Source organism: Ciona intestinalis, chromosome 9 (genome assembly GCF_000224145.3).
Source record: "Ciona intestinalis chromosome 9, KH, whole genome shotgun sequence".
NCBI classification, from domain to species: Eukaryota; Metazoa; Chordata; class Ascidiacea; order Phlebobranchia; family Cionidae; genus Ciona; species Ciona intestinalis.
In genome coordinates, this window is record NC_020174.2 from 1,836,113 (window position 1) to 1,846,463 (window position 10,351).

The 10,351-nt window shown below is 32.0% G+C and overlaps 1 protein-coding gene across 1 annotated transcript; it reads left to right on the forward strand.

The window, feature by feature from the left end:
• The first annotated feature begins 191 nt into the window (after nt 1-191).
• On the forward strand, nt 192-10,223 carry LOC100186741 (golgin subfamily A member 1-like). The gene is made up of 20 exons (XM_002125230.5): nt 192-339; nt 639-718; nt 1,025-1,112; nt 1,684-1,886; nt 2,132-2,281; nt 2,749-2,918; nt 3,287-3,398; nt 3,646-3,741; nt 4,144-4,272; nt 4,633-4,824; nt 5,235-5,351; nt 5,409-5,561; nt 5,873-5,968; nt 6,124-6,295; nt 6,764-6,933; nt 7,387-7,464; nt 7,912-8,058; nt 8,562-8,819; nt 9,175-9,261; nt 9,879-10,223. Exons 1-20 carry the CDS (start codon nt 237-239, stop codon nt 9,963-9,965), a joined length of 2,688 nt encoding a protein of 895 aa, XP_002125266.3. The 5' UTR covers nt 192-236; the 3' UTR covers nt 9,966-10,223.
• Nucleotides 10,224-10,351: the final 128 nt, after the last annotated feature.

Consider the following 10,351-nt stretch of genomic DNA (forward strand, 5'->3'; position numbering starts at 1 on the left):
CCAAGTTATTAATTAAATGGGGATTCTTAAGATTCATGCTGTTGCACCAATTCTTCCACTCCTACTCTAATCTATGCCTATTGTTTTGTTCTTTCAATATTTCATATTTGGTTACTAAGGATTTCCTTACTTGTACCAAAAGGATAATGGTTAACACTTTTAATTTTTGTTTAAACCAACTTGCGTTTTACAGATTAGTTTACTTCATATTAACTAAATTTATTAAAAAGTGAAAAATGTTTAAAAAATTGCGACAAAAATTGGAGAGTGATGAAGTGGGTAACTCTCCTGGGAAAGATGGAATACGAAGAGATGACCGCAGACTGAGTTCTGCATCATGTATGTTTTATGTCTAAATAATGTTCTACTGTATTTAAATACTCACTGTTAATTATATCACAAAGTTAAAAATAGGCAATAGCACAAGCTTTTGAATGGTAGTTACTAGTTACTATGTACAAAGTTGGGGTTGAATAAGCTTGTGTTCAAAAATCAACCACAGGGAATACTGTTAATATTGAACAACAAAATTTTAGTATTTGTCGAAAAAACATAATTTGTTGGAGAAACTAACGTCATTAGATACGTACGATATTGACAAACTTCTACTTTTTTACAATATTTTGATTTTAAAACAGCAAGTGCATCGCGTCTTGCAGCATCAAATCTTGTACGAACTGATAGTTTGTCTTCACTTAATGGGTCAGAGGTAGAAATGGTAAGTCATTTGTACAAAAAATGAATGTAATTTTGTTCTTAATAGACTAATCGTGTAGGTGGAAAAATGTTTATATTAGCATAACAATTAGCATAACATGGTGTTCTGTTTCATACACCTTGTGCTCAGTTATGAGTTCCCATATTTGTAACTTTGTGAGTGACTGTTTTTTCTTTAAGTCTAACAATTTAGACCACCCATCAGTGACCACTGAGTTGAAGGGATTGATGTTAACTGTTAAGTGGCTGTTTTACCATGCGTTAAAATACCCTTGTCATAAATTTATACTTGTTGTATTTAATACAGCCATCAGATAGTTCTAGTAAAGAAGAGCTAAGTTCAATGTTGATCCATCGAACAACACAAGTTAAACGACTTGAAGTAAAACTTGCAGGTTTGTTATTTCACTGCATTTTGTTCAGCTTAATTCTTAACTTTTTTATTAACTCCTCATTTATTCATACAGTAATTGTTATAGTGTTAACTTGTAATATTTATAGTGAAATGTGTTATTACTGGAATTAACAAAAGTTCAGGGCCCTTGACCTGTTAGTGTTCTAGGCTAAGGACTCTTGTCTTGCTAAACACAAGTTTTTAACAACTCTCTAATTTATCATTTTTACAACACCTGCATTCTGATTTTCAAAAGTTATTCTTTTTAAGGGCGTGTTTTACAGTAATATTTTAGTAAAAAAATATCTATTGTTTTTTGTATGCTTATTGTATTTCTGAGGTGAATTATGATTTCAAGGTTCTATAAAATGGTTAATCTAACCCAGTGGTTCCTTATATTGTATAAATTGTCAGTCATACATAAAGAAAAATTATATGAAAAACTATCATCCACAAAGTTACAGACATGGTAACTTATAAGTGGACACGAGGTTTGACTGTTGTTGCCCCCTGCAGGTAAATAAGTAGCTTTTACTCATTTAGTAATACAAACTACTTTACCTACACTACAGAATATGGACAAACATTAAAAGAAAGATCACGAGAATGTGAGAAATTAACTTCTGCACTTGAGAAGCAACAAGATAATGCATTAAGAAAATTAAATGAATTAAATGAAACTTATACAAGAGATAAGAAAAGAAGTGAAGGAATAATATTGAAACTTGAAGAGACAGAAAAAGGACTTTCTACTAATGTTGAACGATTGGAAACGGTAAGACATTACGTATTCAAGGCTTAACTTAAACACTTAAAATATTTTACATTATTTCGTTCATTCTGCTGGAATCACACAATAGTGGAAAATAAACAGTTTACTATTGTTGTGTTTGGTATTTTTTTTATGTTTTTAGATATAATTTTTTTGTTTAAACAGATAAAAATAAATTTCTTATTATAGTGGTTACTGGTTCATAAACACTGGTTTAAACATCGTTTCTAATATTTGTGTTTTTTTAGGAAAATGAAAAAATGAAAGAATCTATTGATAAATGGGAGAAAGAAAAAGAGGATTTTGAGCGGAAAAAAACAGAATTTTATGAAAAACGTGATAATTCTGAAGAATTACATGACCTGCAAAACCAAGAACTTGCCAAACTAAAACACATGGTAGGTAGTTAAATCTGAAATGACTAAGTTGTGTAATTGTTGTAAAAATAAAATAATAATTTCTAATGGATAAAATCTCATCCTAAAAAAACTACAAACACATGCGACACAGCTGTAGCATAATGGGTGCCCGAGAAGCTATTATAATATATCACGCCCATTTTTGACATATTTTAGCACCCTGCTTTGGCATACAATAACTTATACCTTGCTGTTAAGTGTTTATACAAACAAGTAGAACCAAACTGTACTGCATTTGCCAAATTAATCAATGAAGTTCCCTATGTTTGATAAATATGACTATGAGCATAACTGCATTTTATCAACATCACTCGAGATTTTCCTCCAAGTTTAAAAATGTGACTCTGTATCAATACGCAGAATATATTCTATTCCAGCTAGTGTTTGGTGTTTCCCACCCATATGGTAAACAACCATCATGACACTTTTACTGCTTTTATCAACAGTTGTTAAACAGTGAGAAGCAAGTAAAGGAATTACAAATTTCCCATGATGGAAACTTAGCTGAATTAATCCAATGTAGAGAAAGAAATGATGAACTTGAATCATTGCTATGTGCAACCAATAGTAAAGTGGAATTAATTGAAACAACATTACAACATACAACAACTGAAAAGTAAGATCAATATTTTTGCAACAGATTAAAACATATGTTTTATGTTATATGAACATTTAATGCTGGTAATATTTTAATTATAATCTGCACTTTTTGTACAGATTTGTGTAGTTAGTTTGTAGTAGTTGTGTATGAATTGGTTCACGTAAAAAGTGTTTTTTGTTTATTTAATTACGTAATCACACCTACACTTTTGATGGAGCTTACCATGTAAATGTTACTTGAGTTTAGCCTACCAGGTTTAAAGCTTAATACTTTGACCATTTTGTCTGTGACACATAACCATTATTGCTCCAAGCCAGTAGTCACTAATGGGTTGTCCAAATGGCAACTTCCAATGAAATAGTAAAATGTTTCAATTTTTTCAGAGAAATTTTGTCCGACTGCAAAGTGAAACATGAACTAGCGATAAAGAGTTTAACCTCTGAGAATTCAAACTTACGAGACAAACTTTCTTGTTTAGCTTTGGATCTACAAAAAGTGGGTTGATTTGTTTAATTAGAAATGTAGTTTGTAGTTAATAGGCGCCAAATCTGGGGTGGTGGGGTGGACATTACAATCCTAAAATTCAAACAAAAAACAATTTTTTTTACACATTCAACAATTTCAGCTAAATTTTATTCAAAAATTAGGCACCTAGTCCTTACTGTTTACCCTGCTGTTCTAAATGTTTGGCGCTCTTGGTTTTAGCTTTGTAGGTTACTGATTCCGAAACTTTCTGTTATAGACTCGTAGTAGTTTATCTTCATTAGAAAACACGTACAGTAGCTTGGTAGAGAAATATGAAGGATTAAAACACAACAATGAATTTATGCTGGCAAAGGTTTGTATTTAGTTTGGTGGTAAACTTAACTATTAAAATTATTAGTGTTATTAACTTTTTAGTAGTACTTTTAGATATAACTTTTCTAGGGCTATAAACTTTTGTAATGGCAATCATAAAGTAGGCTACCTTATTAAAATCTCGTAATATTAGTCATTTTACATTAACAACCACAGTGAGTATTGCATATAGCTGTGAAATACGTCACATTAGATAAATTGGCAGTCCACAAATTTTGTAATGTTTAATAAATTAGATAAAATTACTAATGTATTAAGCTTGCATCTTTACTTTGTAGTTTTCAGACATTTGCTTCATCAATTTAACTTGTGTTGTAGTTGTTTTGTGTGCCAATAATTAAAATATTTTTTATCTTTTTATTAACCAATGTGTGTATAACAGACAAAAAGTGAAAATGCCGAGAGTGAAAGTTTAATTTCCCATCTACAAGAAAAGTTAAAGACATTGGAATTACGATCGCATACGGATAAACTACCACAGGATGAAAGATTACAAGCTGTTATGGCAGATGTAGGTTTAGTTTACTATTTTATTTGTTTTCTGTGGCCATTAATAGTCCTAGAACATGGTATTGAGCAAAGTATCGCATTAAAGCCAGATCTGGCTCAAATGGATTAACTTTTGTTGTGGAAGTTTGTTGCTGTGGTCTGCCAGGTGTTACAGTTACACTAACAAAGGGATTTTAAATTCCTTTTATATTATTGGAAAATCTACTTATTTAAATGAATTTGAATGTATAACTATTTTGAATTCATATCATTGCTTTTGTTGTAATTTTGTTTGAATATAATCTTGTAAGACTTTTTTTAATTTCTGCACCTTTTGTGACATGTTACGTTTAACTAACCTGTTTTTTTTTGTTTTATTAAGCGTTTGTCGCTTGAAAACAAGTTGGAAGAATCCCGTCAACAATTGTTGAATATTAAATCGACATGGTCCGATAAGATTAACTTATTGGAGAAACAAGTTTCAAATTTAAATGCCAAAATATCTGAAGATCGGGAAGAAATTGCTCAAAAAGATGAAGAAATTGAAAGTTTAAAATCACAGATGAAGGAACAGGTTTGAATGATTATGTTGGTTTTGAAACATCTGAAATCTTTAGTCCAGTGGTTTTCCAACTAATGTGGTTCATTTAAAACTAGTTTCTGTTTATAATAAGATATTATTGAACAAGCTTTCTTAAACAAAAAGGTGGGATGCATGTNNGTAGGTTTAATCAAGCGGTGTACTTGTAACTTAACAAGTTTTTGGATCAAATGCTTGCGGAAATATTTAAAATGCTCGAACAAACCTGTTCAAACAGGGAGGAAGCGATTAGTTAGAAACACAATCTTGTTTCACTGTATGTGAAACCCTTACAGCCGTATGGTAGACACTTGGTAAACAAAGTGTATCAAAAAATTGTCTGAAGTCAATAATTTTTGTAATGTTCGCCTGTAGTCAAAATTCACAACCCAAATATTTTTCAGGTTGCTGCACTCAGTGAAGAACTGAACACTTGCAAAGTTCATAATGATGATCTGACCACGCACAACAATTCCATCTTGTTGCAAATATCTGAACTGGAAGCAAAGCTGATTGAAATGGTAGAAATGTCATTTCTATTTTAACTTGAACTTGAAGTAATTAACCTTCACCTCCAGGAAACGATGCACGAGATGAAAATCTCGAAGATGAAACAGCGAGAATCGGGGGTGATCGACGGGGCAAATGAGGTCGAGAGGAAACTGAGGATGGAGATTGAGAAGAGAATTGAAGAACGAGATCAAGCGAACGATGATAGAGATCAGATGAAGGTAAAAGATAGATTTATTTAGTATTATCGTTTTTGCGTTGGTTATCTAAAACTTTTGGCGTTTGGCAACACTAATAAATATTGATGAAGTCTTGCCAGATGGCAGATGAAAGACAGAAATACACTACGTTTTTATACCAGCTTGTAAAATATTATTAACATTGCTTCGTCTCCACGTTTAAACGTGCATAATTAACATTCCTGTAATTTTTTAGTATAAATTGTCTGATTTATTTTAGGTTCCCTGTTTATTGGACTTACATTAAGTCCGACAGCAACTGTTTAAAGTTTTTAACTTTTTATTTATTTTAGTCACAATGTGAGTTAAAGCAGCAAGAGTTTATGACGCGTGTCAATCAACTTGATGAGCAGGTGTCAACTCTACAACAAGATATTGTGAACAAAGTGGTGAGATGATCATGTAATAAAAAGCTGTTGCATCTTTAAATAAATGGCCAATAAAAAATAATTATTGGTGCTTACTTTACATTTTATAAACTTTAGCAATATATACAACCCAACAGGTGCTGAAACTTCATATTTTTTAATTTAATCTTGTTTAGAATGAAATACAAAGCAAGGAACGGCTAAATAGTGAAATGCTCAAATCTATGGAGGATTTACGTAAGAATCGCGATGATGTGAAAGAGAAATTGGAAGAAAACTTAAATTTGGTGAAAGAAACGTGTCAACAACTTGAAATATCTCAACAGCATGTTACAACTCTGCAAGGAGGTATGTAGACATGGAAACAGTATATACATTAATTAAATATCACTAACTTAAATTTCCCACATGTACCACTTTATTATCAATAAATATATCTACCCAAAATTTATTTAAATACATGGGGGATTACCTATTTTATGTGTAGCTGACAAATCAGACAACATATAGATATATGTAACAAGCAAATGTCATTAAGTGTCTTACTCAAGGGCTCATATGCCCACAATGGTAGCAGCATGCTAAAGACAGTGACCTTAACTAACCACTGTGTCATGGACATGGCACCAAACACCGAGCAGTTATAGAAATATATTCCTTGATGAAGTCTTGCCAAATGGCAGACAAAAAGTAGCAAATACACCATGTTTTTTATACCAGATAAGTCGTTAAAAGATTATTTTTATTGTGCCTGGTAGCAGAAGTAACAGAATAGTTATTGAGAATTATTCTTATTTTTATATAATATTTCAATAGAGGTGGCCGCATTGAACGATAAGCTCAATCAGGTGAGGAAAGAAAATGAATCTTCATCATCGGAGGTACAGAGGACATCGGATCAACTTAATGAGATTGAGGAACAATTAAAACAGTCACAAAGTTTATTGGATGCAAAAGATGAGGAGATACTTCAACTTAATAATCAGGTGAATATTAGTGGGGTGGGGTAAGATAGGACACCTTTTTAAACTATTTTCTTATCCCAGTTGGTGGTAAACAAAAAAAATTCAAAGGATTATAAAACCGTATCCTTACAACTCTCATAGACTAATGTTAATTGTTTAAAACATGGTCAGGATATTTGGAATATATATATATATTATGTGCTAAAGGTTTCCCATCTCCCCCCTACTGTATAACAAACACAAGTTTTCATATTCTGGCTGTAATGTTAGGGGTGTGGGGTGAAGTGAAACCCTACTTTTTACAATAGGGGTGACATTATGTGTTTTATCACCCTGCTTAAAAATGTTTTACTCTGGTGTTAAGTGTCTAAACAAACTAGCAGAGTCAAATTTAAAAGTTTGTATGACTCTATCTATATACAAATTATGATTTTTTCGCTGGTATGCGTAGTTATATAAACGTTGTTATTGAAGGCTGATGGTTTGAAACACACGATGGAAGCAAGGTCTGTAGAGTTGTTGGAATGTAAAGAAGAAATCGCTTATTTAAAGGTAATCAAAGGTCTCATTATAAAACTACAGTGAAAAGGAGGTGTTTTAAATGGTATTTATATATATAAGAAAAATTGGAAATGGTTGAAATCATTATTTTTAAAAGATAACTTACAAGTACTTTAGTACTGCAGTAGACCCTGATTTTGCTGATATACTTAATCACAAACCTTAACAAATGAGTAGTGGGTCAAGTGGCAAATTTATAAATTTGAATACTACTGCTTTGCTTACAAGTTACCACTATTGTAATTTTATGGGTGAATAGTTTTTCATTTGTTTGGAATGTGTGTCTGACAATTTTGATAACCCACTAGGTTAAAGCGCTTGCCTTAACTGTCTTGCATAAGAATGCATGTGCCCACAATGCTAGTAGCACCCAGCACTAAATCGAAACCTACTTGGTTAGAAGCAGACGTGCAAACCATATAATAATTTGTATTACAGAACAACCAAGTAGAGGGTGGTGAAGAAGTTGATTTACTTCGAGCCGACCACGCAAGGTTGCAGGAAAGACTCACAGAGCGTGAAAGGCAACTTAAACTGACACAACAACGACTCAATGACGTGAAAAAAACTTTACAAAAGGAATTGGTGAGTATTGCTATACAATTATATTGTTCAATATGAACATGTATATAAGCAGTGTTACCTTATATTTCTGTTTTTAACCAGGGAAAAAATTAATCTTAGCAAAGATTAATTGTGTAAAATTATCTTTTGATTGGTGATTCTTTTTTTTAATCTTAATCAAACAAAACCAAATACAAGTATGGAAAAAATTGTGGGTTCGCTGCATATGTACCTAACATGGTATGCAGGGTGTGCATGCATTCTTGGAGTAGGTTAGGGGCACCTTGTATGAGGGGCCTACATAATTAGCTGTTCATACTATAAAATAGTAATTAGTATGTCATCTGTACAGAATTGGTTCAATTTAACAAGTTACGGTAATAACGTGAGGTATAGACTTCTAAAAACCCTGATTTTTTAAAAGTTCCTTGGTAGCTGTGGTGTAGCCTAGTCGTAATTGTGATCTGTAGCCAACATGTATGCAACTTATTTGTCTTCCCAGTTATACAAGATTATTTTCCCAGAGCAAACAGCAAGGAGAAGCAAGCCACCCTCGAAAACGTTCGTCTTCGCGGCCAAGAGACGGAATATCTGCCTCACATAACCATAACTCCAACCAACATAATGGAATTACATTAGAACCAGAAGCTGATCCTCTCCCATCTTTCCTTGCTGGTAAAGTATCATTAGATGATCCTTCATTAAGTGAAGATCAAAAAGATGTCGTCAGCAAATATCTTAAACACGTCGTGCTCCGATTTCTTTCATGTGGACAATCAGAGGTAATGTGCAAACATGAGGGTCACATGCATTTTGCTAATTGTTGCTTAAATTTCTTTACAGTGCTTTTACAAGTTTTTATTATGTAGTGTCTAATTTAAGTTCAGAACATCTAACATAATAAATTTCAAGTTACTGTCACGTTTTTGGAATTGCGACACAATTTTCAATGAATTTTTTAGAGGTATTACTAATATAAACTTTGATTTTGTCACAAATATAAAAAATCAACAAACAAAGTTACGCCACATCTGTTGTGATTTAAAACGGCCAATAACAACATAAAAAAAAGAACAATTTGTGACACTGTGTTCATGGTTATTTTTTATTTCGTTATTTCACCCATTACTATTTCAGGCACAACCGTTAATTAAAGCAATTTCAACCATCTTACGATTCACTCCTGAAGAAGAAAAACTTGTTAAAGATGTTTTGGAATATCGGGTAATATATAAATCTTATGTGAAACTAAATATAGTATACCAATGTGTTGTGTAAATATATTACTTAAGTAGTTACTAGTTCCCTACTGAATATACATTTAGATGACATTCAAATAATGAATTAGAGTTAGACTGCCAGGGTTATGAGTTATTGGTATCCTCACAAATCTAAAATAGCGAAGATGGGATACCTTTAGGCTTTAGCACACAATGTCTAAATGTGCTGATCGTGTTTTAAACAATTAACAAAGGTTTATAAGAGTCATAAAGACACAGTTATATAATTCCGTAAATGTTCTTTGTTTACCAACAAATGGGACAAAAAAAAATAGAATGAAAAGGTGTCCCATCTTTTTTCCACCCCACTATATTAAAAAGGATTAGTAAATATGGGTTAACATGTGCTAACGGTATCCATCTCACCCCCAAAGTACCCTTCATAGTTGTACCTATTTCTCAACTAAATAACATTTTCGATCTATTTATTAATTTTTTGTTGTTAAAGTATTAAGAAAACAATATTTAATACTGAGAAAATCGTATTTAATTTAATAATTTTATTTAAACTATTAAGAATTTTTTATTTGGTTTGATAAATTAATATAAAATTTACAACAGACGTCATGGTTTGCTGCTCGACCAAACGCGAAGAACATTTTAAAACCTTCGTTACGGGGCAAGAACTCGAGACACCACCGTAGATAATACGACGCCCAATTCACTCATTTTGCAACTTTTATCAAATTTTGATACTTTGTTTATAAATCTATCTCTTCTAGTTCTTAATAGGACAAACACTGTTCTTCTTTCAGCGCTTCTTGCTTGCACTTTTAACATAGATGTGTTAACAAGAGTTATATATTGGTGGTGGCCACTTATTTATTTAGTGCTAATGGTTTGGTTAATGGATATCTTATGTTAATGCCAGTGTTAAATGTGCAATAAATTCAATTAAATTGCCAAGTTATGTTTTATTTATATTGAAAAAGTTTATTTTACCCCACCCAATATTAGTACTGTGGGGTAAGATGGAACGCGTTTAGCGCATAATATCCTGATCGTGTTTTAAAACAATTGACAACCTAGAATTA